The 23,553-nt window shown below is 36.2% G+C and overlaps 1 protein-coding gene across 1 annotated transcript in view; it reads left to right on the forward strand.

The window, feature by feature from the left end:
• LOC137655320 (uncharacterized) overlaps nucleotides 1-23,553 on the forward strand; it is a 436,860-nt gene that overhangs the window by 14,832 nt on the left and 398,475 nt on the right. The window contains exons 2-3 of the mRNA XM_068389208.1: nucleotides 11,801-11,996; nucleotides 19,154-19,294. Of these exons, the coding sequence (XP_068245309.1) occupies nucleotides 11,801-11,996; nucleotides 19,154-19,294 (337 nt within the window). The remainder of the gene's footprint in view (nucleotides 1-11,800; nucleotides 11,997-19,153; nucleotides 19,295-23,553) is intronic.

Genomic DNA, 23,553 nt, shown 5'->3' on the forward strand with positions numbered 1-23,553 from the left:
GGCCTCAGTTAGATTTCGCAAGACGTCTCTATCTTGAGCTTTTAAATCAATACTTCACCATTCATCATCTACTTCACGGTTCATAGTCTTCAGCCATGTAGGCCTGGGCCTTCCAACTCTTCTAGTACCTTGTGGAGCACAGTTGAAAGTTTTGTGAACTCTAATTCATATTTACGTTACTTTTCGTCATAATTACTAAGCCTTTGAAATAGAGGTATCTTACAATTGCGGTGAACGGACGTTTGGATACCGTAGTTTTGCTCATTTTGTTCACTTGAAGCACCATTCATTTCATACCCTGGCACCCTGGCATATTCTTTACACATTCTCCTCTTTCCTCATACACATGAAAACATTAGAAAAAAAAAAAAAAAGATTCTTCACTGAAGGGGCTAACTACTGTACTGTAATTGTTCAGTGGGTACTCTCCTCTTGGTAAGGGTAGAAGAGATTATTTAGCAACTTTTCTAAGGGACGGACACTTAAAAAGCAAATCATTGTTCTCTAGTCTTGGCTAGTGCCACAACCTCTGTACCATGGTCTTCCACAGTCTTGGGTTAGAGTTCTCTTGCTTGAGGACAAATTCAGACAAAATATTCTATCTGGTTTCATATTTCTTTTCTCACTGGGCTTTTTTCCTTTTTTTTTTTTTTTTTTTTTTTTTTTTTTTTTTTGCTGGAGCCCTTGGGTTTATAGCATCCTGCTTTTTCAACTGTTCAACTGGAGCTGTAGCTTTGATAGCAATAACAATAATAACAATAATATAGGTATTTGGAACTAGTCGGTAGAATGTCGCAGTGCAATATTAATTGTACTCATTTGCAAAAGTTGCAAAGTCCGTTAAATTAGGTATGTAAAATTACGGATGCTGTTTGGGTATTTGGTTATAGTATCACGAGGAATTTTCATCCACCCTTCAATGGATTTGGTCACAGTCCGACTCTGTGATCAAGTGCTCGCACCAGAAAGAGACTGCCTTGATCTAAACAATAAAACCAGAATGGGTGGCCGACTCCTCTGTTGTTGAATGTAACATCTATTCTGTTTTTATCTTAGCAATATTAAAAAATTGTAACATCTATTCTGTTTATCTTAGTAATATTAAAACATTAAGATATTTCTTAGAAATGTTCACATAACATAGTTTCTGAAATGCTACATGAATAAATATAAAAAAATTACAGAAGAATCGCATCAAGAATGAATGAATTTTCCTTTGATTTCAGAATATGAAAACAGTAATGAAAAATGTAATTCATGAGATTTATAGAATTATCAGAGCAGGAAGAAGACTAGGGCAATTGCAAACACATTAAGATATAGAACAATTCATTGAGAGGTTCAAGCCTGCTTAATTGGTTTCAGTGAACGACTTGGAGCACGAGACCCCGTTTAGCTATCCCACTTGAGACATTACATATTGACATGACTGACTTTTTACATGACACAAAATCATAAACGTTATTATAACGCTTTTTTTCCAATTTGTTGAACATTCCAGAAAGGTTTAGGATGCCAAAATGTGAATGGTTATGTGCATTGTTTATATATATATATATATATATATATATATATGTGTGTGTGTGTGTGTGTGTATGTGTGTGTGTGAGTGTGTGTGTTGTCTTTAACATTTAAGGCCGAGTGGCTTAGCGCTATGGCTGTCAATATCTATGACGCCTTTCAAACTTACACAATTAATCGCCAGTACACCTAGCTATAAATAAGTGTCGGTCTCTGCTGAATTAAAGAAATGGAAGTATGGTTACTACCGTGCTAATGTCTAAGCACCCAGAATTATGAACACTTCTGGTACCACCTTCAGCTATGGTAAGCAGCTCTTCTAAGAGAAGGACACTTCCAAAATCAAACCATTGTTCGCTAGTCTTGGGTAGTGCCATAGCCTCTGTACCATGGTATTCCACCGTCTTGGGTTAGAGTTCTCTTGCTTGAGGGTACACTCGGGCACACTGTTGTATCTAGTTTCTCTTCCTATTGTTTTGTTATGGTTTTTAAAGTTTATATAGGAAATATTTATTTTAATGTTGTTACTATTCTTGAAATATTTTATTTTTCCTTATTTCCTTTCCTCACTGGGCTATTTTCCCTGTTGGAGCCCTTGGGGTTATAGAATCCTGCTTTTCCAACTAGGGTTGTAGCTTAGCATTTGATAATAATAATAATAATGACAATATATGTATGGTTGAAATATAATAAAATTATATTTCTCTACACACGTGTATATATATATATATATATATGTATATATATATATATATATATATACATATATATGCATATATATGTATATATAAATATATATATATATATATATATATATATTATATATATATACATATATATGCATATATATGTATATATAAATTATATATATATACATATATATATATATATATACATATATATATACAGTATATATATATATATAATATATACATATATATATATATATATATATATGCTGTATATATGTATATATATATATATATACTATATATACTGTATATATATATATATATATACAGTATACAATATATATATATATATATATATCTGATAGTATATATATATAGCAGTGCAAAATAGATACTCTCAGCTACATGATAAATGGAAGCAAGTAATTTACTAAAATTAGTATTAGAATCAGCACAAGAGATAGATGGAAAAGCTCCTAAACAAGATCAAGAAAGACTAATAGAAAAGATAAAAAACCTAATAAAGAAAATATTGGAAATGAGAGTAAAATTCAAGAGATTGAATATTATTAGCAAAACTATCCAAAAGGATAAACAAACTAAAATCCAAAGATATTCGTTAAAACAATCAGACTAAAATTTAGGAAACAACATAGAAACAGAGAATTATCAAATTGATGAAAAGAAGACTTACACAAAAGTGATATAAGAAATAATTTTGCTATTGGAAACAATGAAACACCTGAACCAGTACCAAACGTAACAGTAGGAGAAGGAAAGAAAACATTAAAAAGCATGAAAAGACGTAAAACAGCGAAGAAGAGGGGGGGTAACATTTGATTTAATGATAGATAGAGGAGATTTCATAGCAGTAAAACTCGCTGAACTTTACATAAAATATTTGCAAAAATACTCTGTACCTTCAGCTTAGAAAAACTTTATCATTATACTAATTCATAAAAAGGGAGAAACCAAAGACCTAAAAATAATAGATAAGATATTAACGAAAATCATATTAGACCGAATAGAAAGACACCTACACTTTAATCAACCAAGAGAGCAGGAAGGCTTTAGAAGTGAGTATTCAAGAACTGACCATATCCGTGTAAGTAATCAGGTATAGTAAAAATCAACAGAATATGACAAACCACTATGTATAGAATTCGTTGGCTATGAGAAAGCTTTTGATTCTATCAAAACTTCGGCATTAATATAAGCCCTTCAAAGACAAGGAATAGATGAATCTTACGTTAGAACACTTGAGGATATCTATATGGGATGTACAGCAATCCTAAAAGTACACATACACACATATATATGTATATGTATATATATATATATATATATATATATATTATAAGACCGTGAAGAGGTGTAATAATAACACGAAAGCGCTAGTCCACTCTTTGTTTCTTTTTTCCTCCCGGCCTGCTGTCATCTTGAGACATCGCACGTTCCAGCGATTTGTTGTTAATATATATATATATATATATATATATATATATATATATATATGTATATATTATACATATTATATATATATATGTTTAAGAATTTTCTTACTACACACACACACACACACACATATATATATATATATACATATATATGTATATATATATATATATATACACATATATATATATATATATTTATATATATACACATATGTATATATATATATATATATATATACATATTATATATGTATATATATATATATATATATATACAGTATATATATGTAGTGAGAAAATTCTTAAAGAGGAAGGAGCTAGACAGGGAGACGCAATATCTCCTAAATTATTCTCAGCATGGCTAAAAGAAGCTTTTAGATATTTTCATTGTTAAATATCAGAATCAATATTAATGGGAAATACCATAACAACTCAGGATTTACAGATGACATAGTTCCATTTGGTGAATCATGGGAGGAATTGCAAAAATGATAGCAAATTTGAATAAAGAAAACAGAAATGTAGAACTGGAAATAAATATGAGTAAAACTAAGATATAGTTCAATTAAAATACAGAGAAACAACAAATAATGAATAAAGATGACCCTCTAGAGATTATTGTTTCCCCAGGACATGAGGCCGAAGTTAAAAGAAGGATAAGCAGGGAATGACGAGCCTTTGGTAAACAAAATGAGATTATGAAAAGTAAAATACCAATTTCTCTTGATGGAAAAGTATTTAATCAAAGTTTACTACCAGTATTAACTCATGCATCAGAAACCTGGAGCCATACTAAAGCTTAGAACATTAGCTAATTATAACTAATAGAGCTATGGAAACAATAACGATGGGAATAACACTAACATTATTATTATTTTTATTATTATTATTATTATTATTATTATTATTATTATTATTATTATTATTATCATTATTACTAGGTAGTAGGTTGGCCAGGGCACCAGCCACCCGTTGAGATACTACCGCTAGAGAGTTATGGGGTCTTTTGACTGGCCAGACAGTACTACATTGGATCCTCCTCTCTGGTTACGGTTCATTTTCCCTTTGCCTACATACACACTGAATAGTCTGGCATATTTTTTACATATTCTCCTCTATCCTCATACACCTGACAACACAGATTACCAAACAAACAATTCTTCATCACCCAAGGGGTTACTGCACTGTAATTGTTCAGTGCCACTTTCCTCTTGGTAAGGGTAGAAGAGACTCTTTAGCTATGGTAAGCAGCTCTTCTAGGAGAAGGACACTCCAAAATCAAACCACTGTTCTCTAGTCTTGGGTAGTGCCATAGCCTCTGTACCATGGCCTTTCACTGTCTTGGGTTAGAGTTCTCTTGCTTGAGGGTACACTCGAGCACACTCTCCTATCTTATTTCTCTTCCTCTTGTTTTGTTGAAGTTTTTATAGTTTATATAGGAGATATTTATTGTTGTTACTCTTCTTAGAATATTTTATTTTTCCTTTTTTCCTTTCCGCACTGAGCTATTTTCCCTGTTGGAGCCCCTGGGCTTATAGCATACTGCTTTTCCAACTAGGGTTGTAGCTTAGTAAGTAATAATAATAATAATAAGCTACTACCCTAGTTGGAAAAGCAAGATACTATAAGCCCAAGGGCTCCAGCAGGGGAAAATAGCCCAGTGAGGAGAGGAAATAAGGAAATAAATAAACGATATAAGAAGTAATGAAAAACTAAAATAAAATGTTGTAAAAAACATTAAGAACATAAAACAGATATTTGTTATATAAACTATACAGTAAAAGGACTTATGTAAGCCTGTTCAACATAAAAACATTTGCTGCTAGTTTGAACTTTTGAAGTTCTATTGATTCAACTACCCAATTAGGATGATCATTCCACAACTTGGTCACAGCTGGAATCAAACTTCTAGAGTACTGTGTAATATTGAGCCTCATGATGGAGAAGGCCTGACTATTAGAATTAACTGCATACCTAGTATTACGAACAAGATGGAACTGCCCAGGAAGATCTGAATGTCAAGGATGGTCAGAATTATAGAAAATCTCATGCAACATGCATAATGAACTAATTGAAGGACGTTGCCAGGGATTAATATCTTGATCAGGAATAAAAAATTCATTAGACCATAGGTTCCTGTCCAACAAATTAAGATGAGAATCAGCAGGTGAAGACCAGACAGGAGAGCAATACTCGAAACAAGGTAAAATGAAAGAATTAAAACACTTCTTCAGAATAGATTAATTACCAAAAATCTTGAAAGACTTTCTCAATAAGCCAATTTTTTTGTACAATTTAAGAAGACACAGACTTAATGTTTCTCAAAAGTAAATTTGTTCTCGAGAATCATACCAAAAATTTTAAAAGAGTCATACAAAGTTAAAGAAACATTATTAATTCTGAGATCCAGATGTTGAGGAGACACGGTCCTTGACCTACTTACAATCATACTTTGAGTTTTGTTAGGATCCAACTTCATACTCCATAATTTGCACCATGCACTAATTTTAGCTAAATTTCTATTAAGGGATTCAGAAACCCCACATATACATTCAGGAAATGGAATTGATGCAAAGAGAGTAGCATCATCTGCATATGCAACAAGCTTGTTTTCCAAACCAAACTACATGTCATGTATATATAGTTTGAAAAGTAATGGGCCAAGAACACTAACCTGAGGAACAACAGATATTACATTCCTATACTCACTATGGTGCCCATCAACAACAACTCTCAGCAATCTATTTCTTAAAAATCCAATAATGATGATAAGAAACGACCAACCCTCTCCCAACTTTTTGAGTTTGAATGGAAGGGCATCATGATTAACACAGTCAAAAGCAGCAATAAAATCAAGGCCAATCATACGAACTTCCCGACCACAATCACGGGCTTCTGGACAGCATTGGAGATTGTAAGAAGGGCATGACATGCTGACATGTTCCAAGGCCTTTACGGAAACCAAATTACAAACTAGGGAACAAATTATTTCCTTAAGCTAACCTATTAAGACATTTTTCCAAAAGACGCTCAAAAACTTTAGATAATATTAGAGTTAAGGAAATCGGGCGGTAATCAGTTGGACTTGAGCTACCACAAACACGTTTACATAGTGGAGTAACATTACCAATTCTCTAACAAGTGCTAAAAGCTCCTCTTCTGGCTAACTTGCGCCCAATCAACTGATAAGCCAAGAAATCTACAGTCTTTATAAAAAACAAAGGAAAAATACCATTTGGGTCTATGCCTCCATAAGCATCAAGGTCCATCAACAGAGCTTTAATTTCACGAGATTGAAAAGCTAAACTAGTCAAATTAGCCTCAGGAAAACATAAATAAGGAAGTTCTAGTTACTCATTACTCTGCTTGCTGTCAAACACATCTTCCAAAAGGGTTGCCTTTTCGTTTGGACAGTGAGTGACAGAACCATCTGGTTTAAGTAAAAGAGGAACTGTTGCATCAACACCAAAGAGTGCAAATTTAAGGCTAGTCTACCACTTATGCTCCTGGGTTGTACCAGAAAAGGTTTCTTTCATGGTTAAATTCCAGTTGAAGCAAAAACTCTCTGAGCAAAAGCTCTAAGCTGAGTATAGTTATTCCAGGTCTAATCTGATCTGTTACCCTTCCAAAGATGATAGGCCTTCTGCTTCTCCAAATAAGCACGTCTACAATACAATCATCATTGAACCAAGGTTTGTCCTTCAATTGGTACCCTAGTACATGAGAAGGGATACGCCTGTCAATTATGTTGACTAGATTCTCATTCAAAGGGACTACAGGATCAACACTACCATACAATTGTGACCAATTGAAGCCCAAAAGATCATGCAAAATCCCATTCCAGTCTGCTTGAGATTTCATATAAATCTTACATGAGTAAGATACATCAGGGACAGGCTGCTCAGTCTTCACTACTAGTGAAATGAAGGCATGATCAGATTCCCAACTGGAGAACCAACCTTATTTGTTATAACGCCAGGGTAGTCGGTGTATATGAGGTCCAAGCAGTTACCAGACCTGTGTGTAGCTTCATTATTATTATTATTATTATTATTATTATTATTATTATTAATATTATTATTATTATTATTTGCTAAGCTACAACCCTAGTTGGAAAAGCAGGATGCTATAAGCTCAGGGGCTCCAACAGGGAAAGCAGCTAAGTGAGGAAAGGAAACGAAAAATATAGAATATTTTAAGAAGAGCAAGAACATTAAAAAAAATATGTGCTCTATAAACTATAAAAACTTTAACAAAACAAGAGGAAGAAAATTAAGATAGAATAGTGTGCCCGAGTGCACCGTTAAGCAAGAGAACTCTAACCCAAGAAAGCGGAAGGTCATGGTACAGAGGCTTTGGCACTACCCAAGATTAGAGAACAAGGGTTTGATTTTGGAGTGTCCTTCTCCTAGAAGAGCTGCTTACCATAGCTAAAGAGTCTCTTCTACCCTTACAAGGAGGAAAGTGGCCACTGAACAATTACAATGCAGTAAGAAGAATTGTTTGGCAATCTCAGTGTTGTCAGGTATATGAGGCAGAGGAGAACATGCAAAGAATAGGCCAGACTATTCGGTGTGTGTGTGTGTGTGTATGTGTGTGTGTAGGCAAAAGGTAAATGAACCGCAACCAGAGAGAAGGACCCAACACACCACTGTCTGGCCAGTCAAAAGACCCCAGAACTCTCTAGCGGTAGTATCTCACAGCCTGATTAAGAGGCAAAGTCTAAAGCTCTTAAGCCATGATGATCGGTAGGAGAGCCAGAATTTAACCACTCCCTATGATGATGACCATTGAAATCACCAACAAAGACAAAAGAGGCCTTTCTATCATCTTCTTGTATCTTAGCCATAATGGTAAGAAGACAATCAAAGATAGAATCATCCATGTTAGGATTCCGGTAGATCGAACACAAATAGAAGTTGTTATGCCTGCCACAAACTTTTATTACCTGAATCTTATGACATCCACATTTATAGCAGTACTTATGAGAAGCAGGGCACTCAGTCCTACTATACACCGCCATTCCCCTGGCCCTAGGGATGGCATTGCGTTTCAACATTATTAGCTTCTTAAAACCAGTTATAAGGAGCTCAGATGAGTGCCTCATATTAGAAACCAAAGTTTCTGAGTACAAAAGAATATATTGTCTGGACGCAACTGTAAGGTCTTGAATATTTGAATGAAGACCACGAATATTACAATACAGTAGACGACATTGACAAAATTTAGGACGTACTGGTCCCGGATTTCACTCAATGTCTCCAGAGAGCATAAGAATTTATGGTAATAAAAAAGATACATCATACTTAAAACCAAATTAACAAGAATAATAACAAAAACAATCTGTTTTATGGAAATATTAATAAAATGATTGACCAAACCCATAGACTATAGAAAAAAAGTCGGAAAAACTGGTCAACATGGAGGAGCCGATACACCATGCTAGGCTAAATACCCTCCAGTATAGCCACTTCAACCGAAGGGAAGACAGTAAGGATCGTTTTGAGAAGAAATAGAATCAGATAAGGAAAAGAAAACCTCTTGATAAACCACTAGGCATCAATGGCTCAACTATTAAGCCTGCCCAACACACCATTTAAAAAAGACAAGAGGAAGAAAAAAAATAAGATAGAATAGTATGCTCGAGTGTACCCTTAACCAAGAGAACTCTAACCCAAGAGAGTGGAAGACATAGAGAAGAAGAGCAACATGGATACGCGAACAAACTAGAATAGAATGACAGATAATAGATGGACATTAGGAATAACAGAAGGGGTCCCTACAGATTGCGTAAGAAGCAGGGGAAGAAAGAGAAGTCGATGGATTGACGAACTGAGGAAGTTTGCAGGCGTGGACCGGTTTACAAAGAACATACACAGACGCAAGTAGAAGAATATGTGTGAGGCCTTTGTTCTGCAATGGAGTAGTAATGGCTGATGGTATATATATATATATATATATATATGTATGTATGTATATATAACTAAGACAGGAAAAGAGCAACATGCACACAAGAACAAACTAAAGTAGAGGCTATCCTAATAACATGTAAGAAAACGAAATGGACATTGGCTAGGCATATAATGAGAATGATAGATAATAGATGGACATTAAGAATAAAAGCAGGGGAAGGAAGAGAAGACGGTTGAATGTCGAACTAAAAAAGTTGTGTAGACTATAAATAGACGCAAGTGAAAAGACATGTTTAAGGCCTTTGTCCTGCACTTGGCTAGTTACGGCTGATGATAATGACGATGATACACATACACACACGGTCACACACACACACACACACACATATATATATATACATATATATATATATATATATATACATATATATATATATATATATATATGTGTGTATACATATTTATATATATATATATATAAATATATATATATATATATATATGTGTGTGTGTGTGTGTGTATGTGTATGTGTGTGTGTTTAATGCATGTGTACATACATGCTTATATATCTATGTATACATAAACATAATAAACAATAATGTAAATATATATATACATATATATATATATATATACATATATATATGTATATATATACATATGTATATATGCATATATATATATATGTATATATATACATATGTATATATACATATGTATATATGATATATACATATACATGTATATATGTGTATGTACATGTATATTTTTATAAATATATATACATATGTATGTAAAAGTATATATATATGTATGTATATATATATATATATATATGTCTATATGTATATATATATATATATATATATGTGTATACATAGGCATTCAAACACACACACACACTATATATATATATATATATATATGTATATATATACAGTATATACACATGTATATATATATATATATATATAGTGTGTGTGTGTTAGAATGTCTATGTATACATACATATATATATATATATATATATACATATATATATATATATACATATAGACATATATATATATATATATGTCTATATGTATATATATATATATATATACATATAGACATATATATATATATATATATACATATATATATATACTTTTACATATATATGTATATATATTTATAAAAATATACATGTACATACACATATATGCATGTATATGTATATATATCATATACTTATACACGTCTCTCTCTCTGCATATATATATATATATATATATATGGATGTGTGTGTATGTGTGTGCGTGTTTGTGTAAAGACAAACTCGTCATCGCCTAAGGATACTTTATATACAACCTTAAAACACGAAAATGTCCTTTTTACCCCCTTACACTATTCTCAGAGCAAAGAGGTCTAACTTTTATTTTGCTATATATACAATGGCAATATCATTCCATCGGCCTATAACATAATTTGTCTGCAATACAATATACTATACGTGTTGGTACATCATATGAATTTAAATTTCTGATCCATTCCATTCTCATTTAAAATATCATTGGTGAGAAGATTTCTGAATTAAACTTCGACTTTGAACTGTAATTTTGCTGCACTGTAGTTACGCACCTTTTCCATTATGAATGACATTTCATGAAATTATTATTTTATATTTTTGAGCTTTTTTTCAATATATCAATTTTCTTTTCATAAGTATCAAAGGGATAGAGATTTGCCAGCCAAATGAGTCAAACTTGGCTCATGCGGAGCTTGCCAGTATAAATTCAGGAGATGAAATGAATATGTTGAATCCTAATAAAAAAATGAACTAGAAATTAAATCTTTGATAGATAGATATTTGAATTCTATTCGTGATTCAGAAAAAAAATGAGTACATTCATGAAATGTGTTGATTAATTAAAAGTGCCACACTCACTGCACTTGGGACAGTTTCGTGAGGTGCAGCCTAAACATTAAAAACCCATTGGTCAATTTTGTATGACCAATAAACAATCTTGTTATAATTATATATGCCCTTGTATCCCTCTCGCATGATGATTTTTGTGATAATTAGTGTGTATTAATGTGCAGAAAACTTGATTTCTTTCAATGCTTTTTGTTTTGAGCAATCAATCGAATGTCTCTTGTCTTTTGCGGTTTGTTTATATACTTAACCATGTTTTTATTCTATAAATTGCTATTACATTCTATTACTGCCAACAGGTGTAGCGAGTGTACACTGTATCGTTTCAAAAGTCAGTGGAGGACTATTCTAACCACCGTCGGCGTTGCAACTCTCATAGGCGTAGTTGCTTACTTCTGCAGAGATTACGTCAGGAAAATCCTCCTGTGGATGGATGCACAGGAACTTTGGGTCGTCATACTGGTCTTCCTCGCACTTTTCACCGTCGTCTCATTTGTAAGTTCTCTCTCTCTCTCTCTCTCTCTCTCTCTCTCTCTCTACAAACACACACAGACACACAGACACACACACACACACACACACATATATATATATATATATATATAGTGTGTTCGTAACAAACTTGACACTTGTTTATATGCTGGCAATTGAATATGAAACTGACTCGAGAACAATAAATTTAAGCTGGTGTTTATGGCGATGGAAAAATTATTCATGAGTATTAAGTAGATGGTAGTTGATGGAATAAAGCTGATATCAGTTGAAAGTAAACACGGAAGAAATATATCATGTATAATTGATGAAAATCGAGGACTGAGATGAAAGATATGGTAGCAAAAAAGTAAAATTAGAACTAAAATGAATCCTGATTTTGTAATGGGAAAAATAGTAAAAGAGATGCTTCACAGTTACATGATTTATAAGCATGCATACCATTGTTGATGTGATTTGGATCTATGAAGGAAAATGAAGACTCTCATCGCAAAAATAAGACAATTATAGGCAAAAAGTTGGTCAGGGTACCAGCCACCCGCTGAAATACTATGGGTGGAGAGTTATTGGGTACTTTGTACCACCAGTGTGTCACACGAGCACACATAGTAACGAAATTTCTCTTTTTTGTATATAATATCTTATGTATCTTCGCTCTCCCCTTGCACTGACAGCAACTTGTTTTAACCTGTCTGCATATTTCATTGTTAACTGTTAACAGAACTGGTTGCCGGTTTGACAAGAAAGAGCATGTCTGTATTCTGTGACCTTCTTACCTGAACCTAGTGTGTACTGTATATATACTCGATGTGTTGTGATAAAGTTACTCAGTTACTTTCATCTCGCCTTTGAGTCACAACCTACTCTTGGCCTGTTACATTGGTGACCCCGGAAGTCGACTCGCTCCTCCCGCCTCCCCCCCCCACTGTTACTATGGCGGACTCCACGGAAGTTGGCGCCGTCCCATTGAAACTTTCGTTATTCACCAGTGGAGAGGCATTTGCTTAGTTTCAGCGCACAGAAGTCCAGTTCCGCATCAAGGGCATGACTCGCTCAACCACCAAGAGCAGATTATGTTCTCACGGCGATACCCGAGGACACCTTCCCGGAAATATCCGACTGGCATTGTGAACAAGAGACACCCCAATAGCGTATGACGCCCACAAAACATACCTTCTGCAGCAGTACTCGCCGTCTCCAGCCGTCCGCACAGCAAAGCTTTTTCAGCTCTTTCAACAACCATTTGGGGACCAAAGGGCTTCACTCGCCCTCAGGGAAATGACCAGTATTGCTCGCCTGCAACCTGCCGCAGATGGCTCTCCTTGTGAGGTGAACCTACTTCGTGCCCTTTGGGTATGCCGTTTACCCGAACCTGTACGCGCTGCCATACTGGATGTCGATAGTTTACTCATAAAGGACTTGATGACCAAAGCTGAAGCCCTTATAGACAGCCACTTCCCGACCTTCAAGACCTCCATCAACGCCTCCACTCCTGACGAAGAGGACATCTATTCAACATCAACCGAAGCTGACGTGAATGCCGTAGGACACACATGCCTACCCCGTGACGTGTCGGAGCGGTGACAAAGCCACCCACCTGCCACCACTCACTCGCGGCCCAACCAACAACTTCTACAGTCACTTACTGCCGCCCATCGACCGCAATTTTGCAACTACCACTCCAGATCCGGAGCCACCACGAAGAAACATGCCAAGGATTGTTAGTGGCCAAAAAAAACGTGTAAGGAGGACATCGCTCGTAGCGGTGGCCTACTGTGTTTCTAATCTTTTCTTTTTACATGATGCAGGAATGGGCGTATGATTTTTGGTAGACGCGGATACTTGTCGTTCTATTTTACCAAAGGAAACGGAAAATTTAATTGGAAGTTTCTCGTTGCTGACGTCACATTGCCAGTCCTCGGTGCGGATTTCCTCTCTCATTTCCACCTTCTGGTCGATGTCGCCCACCGACGACTGGTCAATGTAGACTCGTACTTGTCGACACCTCTTCAACCCACCCCTCCAACCTTGTTCTCCACATCAGCGCACCCACGGATGCCTACGCCCACCTCCTCATGTCATACCCAGAAGTTTTCCGTCCAAAACTTCGCCAAACGCTTACGGCTCCTGCCAAACACGGTCATCGCCAAATTCAGACGTCTGGTACCGGATCGATTGGCAGCCGCCAAACAGACGTTCGCAAAAATGGAAGAAATGGGCTTTGCCAAAAGGCCTCCAGCCCATGGTCATTACCCTTACACATCGTCCTGAAGAAAGACGGTTCCCTCCGTCCATGTGGGGATTACAGGCGCCTGAACATGCAAACAGTACTGGATGACCACCCCCTGCAAAACATCGCCGATGTGACCTCCTACCTGCACAAAGTGAAGGTTTTCTCCACGCTCGACCTCCTGAAAGGGTATTATCAGGTGCCTATGAACCCAGAAGACATCCCCAAGACCGTCATCACCACTCCCTTTGGTACATGCTCCGTCAATTACTACTGTTTTGGCCTTTGTAATGCTGGGGCCACTTTTTAACGTCTCATGGATGGCATCTTAGGCGACCTCTCCTTCTGTGTATGTTACGTGAACGACATGCTTGTGTTCTCTTCCTCAAAAGAGGAACACCTCCGTCACCTGCGCATCGTGCCTGACCGCCTGCAACAAAACGCCTAATAGTCCGGTACGACAAGTGTACCTTAGGCGCCAACGAAGTGTTGCTACTCCTGAAAGAGTCCATCCCCTCCCTGAGAAGGTAGCAGCTGTTCAGAACTTCCCCACGCCCTCAACCATCAATGCACTGCAGGAATTCTTGGGTATGATCAACTATTATTACCGTTTTCTGCCAGCCATTCCTGCCACTCTTGCTCCCCTCTACGCCTCCCTCAAGGGCAAACCTGAAGTGGGGCCCCTTTCAGGAAGCGGCCTTCTATAATGCAAAGAATTCCCTATCTACCGCTGCTGCTCTCACTTTTCCTGTCCCACATGCCTCTCTCTTTCTCTCCACCGATGCCAGCGACGTCGCAATTGGTGCAATACTCTAACAGGTGGTCAACGGCTCGTCCCGCCCATTGGCCTTCTTCAGCAGAGAACTGACCAAGGCAGAATTAGGTTATTCTACCTTCGATCGCGAATTGCTGGCTGTCCGTCACTTTCGCCATTTCTTAGAATGTATGCCCTTTGTCATTCACACAGACCACATGCCTCTGGTGCATGGCTTCACTCCTCAGTCTGACGCCTGGTCCGCCTGTCAACGCCGATATCTCTCCGCCGTGGCTGAATATAATTGCGCCCTTCAACACGTCCCTGAGAAAATGAATCCCGTTGCCGATGCCCTGTCAAGAGACACGTTGGCCGCCGTTCAACTGGGATTGGATTACAATGCCTTGGCTGATGCCCAACGACAGGATTCAGAGTATCAAGCATGTAGGACATCCTGCACATCACTCCGTTGGGAAGACGTCCCCCTCGACGACTCTAACACCACGCTCCTCTATGACGTCAATACTGGTAGATCGCGACCCTGGATTCCTGCTCCCGTGCTCCGACATGTGTTTCATTTCATTCACGGCCTTTCACATCCCTCGGGCCGTTCTGCTGCACAAATGCTGAAGACGAAGTTCATTTGGCATGGAATTACTAAGGATGCTAAGGATTGGGTCCGCACCTGTACTTCTTGCCAAACTTCCAAAGTACATGGACACACAGATTCAGGAGTGGGCACCTTTCCTCAACCTCAGCGTCATTTCGCCCACATTCATGTTGACGTTGTAGGCCCCCTACCCACATCACAAGGACATAGTTACCTGTTTACTGTCATCGACCGCTCCACTCGTTGGCCTGAATCCATTCCCATGGAAACTGCAACGTCCGCCTCATTGACATCTGCCTTACTCTCAGGATGGATAGCAAGATTTGGTATCCCCGAGCATATTACTTCTGATAGGGGTACCACTTTCACCTCTCAATTGTGGACATTATTAACGAATCTCCTGGGCATCATCCTACATCAGACAACTGCCTACAACCCTGCTGCCAATGGAATGGTTAAACATTTTCATTGCACCCTCAAAGAAGCTTCGATGTCCTCCAACTGGTTTACTCAGTTTCCCTGGGTCCTCCTCGGACTAAGGATCACTCCTAAAGACGCCCTGGACGTTTCAGCAGCTGAAATGGGGTATGGTGACCCGTTGGTTGTCCCTGCTGAATTTTTTCCTTCTGCAACTTCCTCTGACAATCTCCAGCGCATATGTCACGTCGTGGGAAAATTTACTCCATGCCGCCAGACTTACAAGCCCCCAGCGAAGCATCACATACCGACAGACTTGTGCTCTGCAACGCACGTCTTCCTACGCAACGACACTAGCAAGCCACCACAAATGCCCCCTTACACAGGCCCTTTCCTTGTGATCCGACGCAATCCGAAAGCATTCCTACCAAACTTTCGTGGCAACGAAGGCTGGGTCTCCATTGATCGTCTAAAACCTGCTTACCTCCTGCCAGATGACCCACCTATAGTTCGCCTCTCTAGATCAGGATGCCCTATTTAACATGTACAGTATGTCATTTTTAGGAGGGGAGCCATGTACCACCCGTGTGTTACATGAGCGTACATCGTAACGACATTTCTCATTTTGTATATGTTTTCCTTTGTATCCTCGCTCTACCCTCACACTGACAGCAACTTGTTTTAACCTGTCTGCATATTTCATTGTTAACTGTTAACAGAACCGGTTGCCGGTTTGACAAGAAATAGCATGTGTGTATATTGTGACCTTCTTACCTGAACCTAGTGTGTACTGTATATATACTCGATGTGTCGTAATAAAGTTACTCAGTTGCTTTCATCTCGCCTTTGGGTCACAACCTTCTCTTGGCCCATCACACCTTTGACAGGTAAGATATACTACTTTAGATTCCTTTCTCTGGTTACAGCTCATTTTTCTTTTGCCTACACATACACCGATTAGTATGGCATATTCTTTCTATATTCTCATCTTCCCTCAGCGGTTACTTTCCTATTTGTTTGGTTAGAAGAGACTTTTTAGCTATGGTAAGCAGCTCTTCTAGGAGAGGGAAACTTCAGTCTTGGATCGTGCTATAGCCTCTGTACCATGGTCTTGCAATGTCTTGGGTTAGAGTTCTCTTACTTGAGTGTAAACCCAGGCTCACTATTCTATGTTATTTCTCTTCCTTTTGTTAATTTTGAAATTTTTATAGCTCATATATGAATAATTTATTTTGATATTGTAAGTCGTCGTAAGATATTTTATTTTTAATTGTTCATTACTTGTAGTTTATCTATTTTCTTTTCTTTCCTTACTGGCTATATTCCCTGTTGTAGCCCTTGGGCTTATTGTATCCTGCTTTTCCAACTAGGGTTGTAGCGTAGTAAGTAAGTAAGTAAGTAAGTAAGTAAGTAAGTAAGTAATAATAATAATAATAATAATAATAATAATAATAATAATAATAATAATAATAATAATAATGATGCTTGCCGAATGTGTTACTTTAGAGCCTACCAAGGAAAAGACCTTGCTAATGTTGACAATATGTGGATGGAAGGAAGGCATTGCGGTATTGGCAACCTGCATATTGATTGAGTTACTGAAATCAGGCCCTGTGACCCAACGCTGTGGATTGGGAGGCCATTCAATTAGAGACACAAGTAGAACCTCCAGTACAAAACAAGAGGTGAACCATAGACACCTTCAGACAAATTAGATATGAATAATTATTGATGGTTCTTTTCAGTCTTGGTAAATTTTCCTATTTTTACAATATACTTTATGGGCTGAGATTTATTAAGCTTAGTCTAGAAAATGACCCACACGCGCAGATTGGAAATCCTCCATTAGTTTTTTAATGTTGCGCTAAACGGGTGGATTGATCTTGTTTAGAGAACCATCATACTGGCTCTGACCTGTCTGACAATGTTGTCAATGCTATGGCGGTTGATACTGATTAAAACAATAGTGATAAGGAAGAGACCTTTTGACATTTAGGAGAATTCTTTCAGTGCTCGTCGTTTTGATCCTGATAACATCTTTTCCAGGTTGTCTTAATCGGTCTAGAGACAGAAAGCACGAAAGTTTTTCAAACATAACCTGTAGCGGACTGAATGAATTATTATTGCTGAGAACTGTGATAGAATTATGCAAAGATATATATATATATATATATATACTGTATGTATGTATATATATATATATATATATATATAATCATGTATATAAATATATATATATATATATATATATATATATATATGATATGTATACATATATATTTATACATATCTATCTATCTATCTATATATCTATCTATGTATGTATCTCTCTCTCTCTCTCTCTCTCTCTCTCTCTCTCTCTATATATATATATATATGTATATACATATATATATATATATATATATATCATGAATGATTACATAAAATTACAGGAAATAAAACAGTCTAATTTCTTAATAATAAAAAGGGCGAATTGTTCAACGAATAAGCTAGAAAGTTAGCCGAGTCAATGCGCTGGAAGTCGTGCCTCCTTATAAAACTCTGCTTACTCTTGTGACGTCAGAGCTTCTTTCATCGTTTATGACAAATCGATGCAGACTTATAGACAGTTTAGTTAGTACACAACTCTTTGATGCTTCTACAATGATATGTGGATTTTAACGTTCACGCGCTCCTTATCAATTGATAAATGCTGGTGGATTTGTCTTCATTAGGTCAAGAATTATTAATAAGAATGGAATAGTTATAATTTGACAGTAAGGCCCATGTCATTTTTGTTGCATTGTCTCTTATTTCCTTTGCAATTTCTGGCATCATTGATTTGTTATAAACGATCTAAGGAAAAAGTTAACAGTCTTTCAATTTAGTATTTTGGATTTTCTAGCTTAGTTTTAATCTTAATTTCAAATTCTTTTCTCTTTAAGTTTCCAATATATAAGAATAATTACTACTCATTTTTTTTTCTCAGCCAAATGTACTCGGCTCCAGATGTTTCCCAAAAATTTTATTCAGAATATTGGGGATGTAATTTATTAGAAAACTATAACTAACTCTATGATTCTTGTGCTTCTTAGTCTTATCATCATGATCATGATAATGATCATCACCGCCATCATGTTCTTATAGTTCTTTTTGTCTCCAAACAGCCTTTCACTTGGGGCTACATCGTCATCAACATTGCAGCAGGCTACATGTTCGGTACCTGGAAAGGCCTCGGCTTGACTTTCGGCACAGTAACCTTGGCTGTCACACTTGTCCATACCATCATCAGAGGTTGTCTCAGGGAGGTGAGTTTTTCTTGCTCTTATTTGAACAAATGACTAAATCTTAGAATTAGTGCAATATATATATATATATATATACACAGATATATACATCTATATATATACATATATATATATATATATATATAAGATATAAATAAATATATATATATATATATATATATATATATATCTATCTATATATATATATATATATATATATATATATATATATATATATATTTATACACACACACACACACACACATATATATATATATATATATATATTTAAATATATACATTCGTTTGTTATAGATTGGATGCATTGCTCTGGTCAGGGCTCCGAATAGTGGGGCTTATCCTTTCTACATTTTACTTTGTCCTGAAACACCTGGCAAAACTGAGATTACTAAAAATTCATCGTCGCTCAGGGAGTTGACTACTGCACCGTAATTGTTCAGTGGCTATTTTCCTCTTGGCTAGGGTAGAAGGGACTCTTTATTTATGGTAAGCAGATCTTCTAGAAGAAGGATAATCCAAAATCAAACCATTGTTCTCTAGTCTTGGGTAGTACCATAGCCTCTGTACCATGGTCTTATACTGTCTTGGGGTAGAGTTCTCAGGTACACTATTCTACCTCATTTCGTTTCCTTTTCATAGTTTATATAAAATATCTATTTTGATGTTGTTACTATTCTTAAAATATTCTATTTTAATTAATTATTACTTCTCCTGTAATTTATTTCCTTATTTCCTTTCCTTATTGGGCTAATTTTCCTTGTTGGAGCCCTTAGGCTTATAACAACCTGTTTTTTTCAACTTTAGTTGTAGCTTAGCTACTACTACTACTACTACTACTACTATTACTACCACTACTTCTACCATCACCATTACTACTACTACTACTACTACTACTACTATTACTACTACTACTAATATATGTATATATATATATATATATATATATATATATTCGAATGTATATGTATATATGTATATGTAAATATATATAAGAAAATATGAATAAAGAAAGCAGGACTGAAAATGAATATGAGTAAAACTAAGATAATGTTCAATGAAACTGTAGAGAGATGAATGAAGCTCTAAAGATTGTGCGTATTCGTTTTTAGAACAGACAGTAAGTGTTCCCCCAGGACACAAGACCGAAATTAAAATAAGTATAAGCGTAGGATGGGGTGCTTTTGGTAAACAAAATGAGATTATGAAATGTAGAAAGCCACTTTCTCTAAAATGAAAACTATTTAACTAGGTGGTCCTACCAGTATTAACTTATGCATAAATAAACTTTGAGCCTACTAAAGCCTTAAAACAAAATCTAGTAACAACTCAAAGACCTATGGAAAGAATAATGTTGGAAATAGCATTAAGAGACAGAAAAGGAGCAACATGGATATGAGAGCAAACTAAAGTAGAAGATATTCTAATAACATGTAAGAAAAAGCAATGGCATTGGACAGGAAATATTATAATGCAAATGACAGATAATAGATGAGCAATAAGAATAACAGAATCGGTCTCTAGGAATTGTAAAAGAAGTAGGGGAAGGAAGAGAAGACAATGGAATGACGAACTAAGAAAGTTTATGGGTGTGAACTGGCATAGACAGACCATAAATAGACAGATGTGCAAGGACATATCTGAGGCCTTTGTTCTGCAGTGGACTAGTAATAGCTGATGATGATGATGAGGAGGAGGAGGATGATATACATATATCCCTTTCTAAGAGGGGATCTCGTGATGTGGTGAAGGGTTATCTTATCGCCATTATAAGCAAGGGGCCATCAATACTAAGATGGTTTGCTTTGAGAGATCAGACGAATATTTCCCACATCACCAGTCCGCAAAAGCCAGTGTGGGGGATGAAAAACCGGCCTAACCTCAGACATGAATTGACATGTCTGAGGCCTTTGTCCTGCAGTGGACTAGAAAGGGCGGCATCTCTTGCTGTTTATTCTTACTTCAAGGGGTCGGGGTCGGTTGATTGATGGGCCCACTGTAATGTCTTCTGTTTAAGGCCTCCTCTTCCAACAAACCTCATCTTTCCATATCATCCTTAACCTTATCTCGCCATCTAATTCTCTGCCTCCCTCTCGATCTTCTCCCCATAGCATGTTCCTACCTAGCCCTCCTCCTCCTTCCCCACAATCCATCCTCATCATGTGCGTACACCATCTCAGTGTTGCTAATCTTATAATCTCTGTAATCTTCACTACACCCATTCTTCTTATTTCGTCATTTCCCAATCTTTCAAACGGTGATATTTCTAAGATCCATCTCAGCATTCTCATCTCTGTTATCCCAAGCTTTGCTTCCTCTTTTTGTCTTGGAGTCCACATTTCAGAATCCATCCGTTAACACTGAACTTATTATTGCGTTATAGTTCTTGTCTTTTGGGTATATATATATATATATATATATATCACTAGCACTCATGATTTCAATCAATGTAAATATCAACCACAATGTCATTTATTACCAAATTCTATATTAGGAATATATATCAACTGGAATTCATTTATGGTAATAGCTTCTGGATGGGCAGAGATTCAAACCCCTGCCTATTCAGCCGAAATCATGTCTGCAAGGACTCTACCAACTGAGCTATCAAGAGAGATACAAGTTTATGACAAGTCACCGTACATCTTCCCTTCAAATTTAGGAATCTGTTCATAGAATTGAAATAAACCCCTCTCCACCATGATAGCTGAATTATGAGTTTGCAACATGGGGTTATTTATTATGAATATATATCACTGACACTCGTGATTTCAATCAATGTAAATATCATCCACAATAGCATTTAATACCGAATTATATCAGCTATCATGGTGGAGATGGGTTTATTTAAAGTGTATGAACAGATTTCCGAATTCAAAAGGAATATATACAGTGACTTTTCATAAACTTATATCTCTCATGATAGCTCAGTTGGTAGAGTCCTTGCAGACATGGTTTCGGCTGAATAGGCAGAGGTTCGAATCTCTGCCTAGCCAGAATCTATTACCATAAATGAATTTCAGTGGATATACTGTATATTTCCAAGATGGAATTCAGTATTAAATGCCAATGTGGTTGATATTTACACTTACTGAAATTACGAGTGTTTCGTGATATAGATTTATCACAAATAACCACATGTTGCAAACTCATAATTCCCCTATTATGGTAAAGATGGGTTTATTTCAAGTCTATGGGCAGATTCTAGAATTCGAAAGGAATAAGTACGGTGACTTGTTAAATTTTATATCTCTCTTGATAGCTCAGTTGTTAGAGTCCTCACAGGCATGGTTTTAACTGATTAGGCAGGGGTTCGAATCTCCGACCAGCCAGGAGCTATTACCATAAATGAATTCCAGTGGATATATATTCCCAAGATAGAATTAGGTATTGAATGCCATTGTGGTTGATATTTACACACACACACACACACACACACACATATATATATATATATATATATATTTATATCTATCTATATGATCCATGTAGACGGATAATGAGACGTTGGAAAATGGGTTTTCTTTATTTATTACAAAAGGTTCGTAATTACATTTTGATGTACACAGCTATCACTCTCTCAGGTACGAGAGCCTTGTCTAATTGAGCGCACAAAGGCAACTAAACTCCCTTAGTTACAAAAATGCAATCTTGCTACAACAACATGCTGAGTTATAGGTTTTTGTGGAATTCTCATGTTTAAAGAGTTCATTTACCTTGACGTACAACACATATTTATATACATGAATTAGGATATATATATATATATATATACATATATATATATATATATATATACATATATATATATATATATATATGTATATATATATATATATATATATCACAGCGCTGGCAAGCGCGACCGGGGAACAAGCAAAAATGCTGCCAGTGCTGTTATATACGATTACGTAAACCAGAAATACCGGGTTTTCAGAAAAGTGCTTTCCGGACATAGTATAAGCTTGAAACTCTAGGATTTAGTTCTATTCAATTTAACTAGACGATCCTAAAAGTTTCAAGTCCCTATCTTATAAGGTTCGTGAAATATGACGTCAGAAATATGCAAAAAAATAGCAAAAATGACGTCAACTTTCAGGTGTTCGATATAGAGTCATGGATAGACGCTTTTTAGCAAAGTTTCAACTCTATAATCTTAGCTTCTGAATGAGCTAGATAGCTGTTCGACCTCAGGTTTTGTATATTATGTTTTAAATTGTGTATTAGGCTATGTGGGAATGTTTTGCGGTAATCACGAAGGC

Source organism: Palaemon carinicauda, chromosome 16 (genome assembly GCF_036898095.1).
Source record: "Palaemon carinicauda isolate YSFRI2023 chromosome 16, ASM3689809v2, whole genome shotgun sequence".
In the NCBI taxonomy this organism is placed as follows: Eukaryota; Metazoa; Arthropoda; class Malacostraca; order Decapoda; family Palaemonidae; genus Palaemon; species Palaemon carinicauda.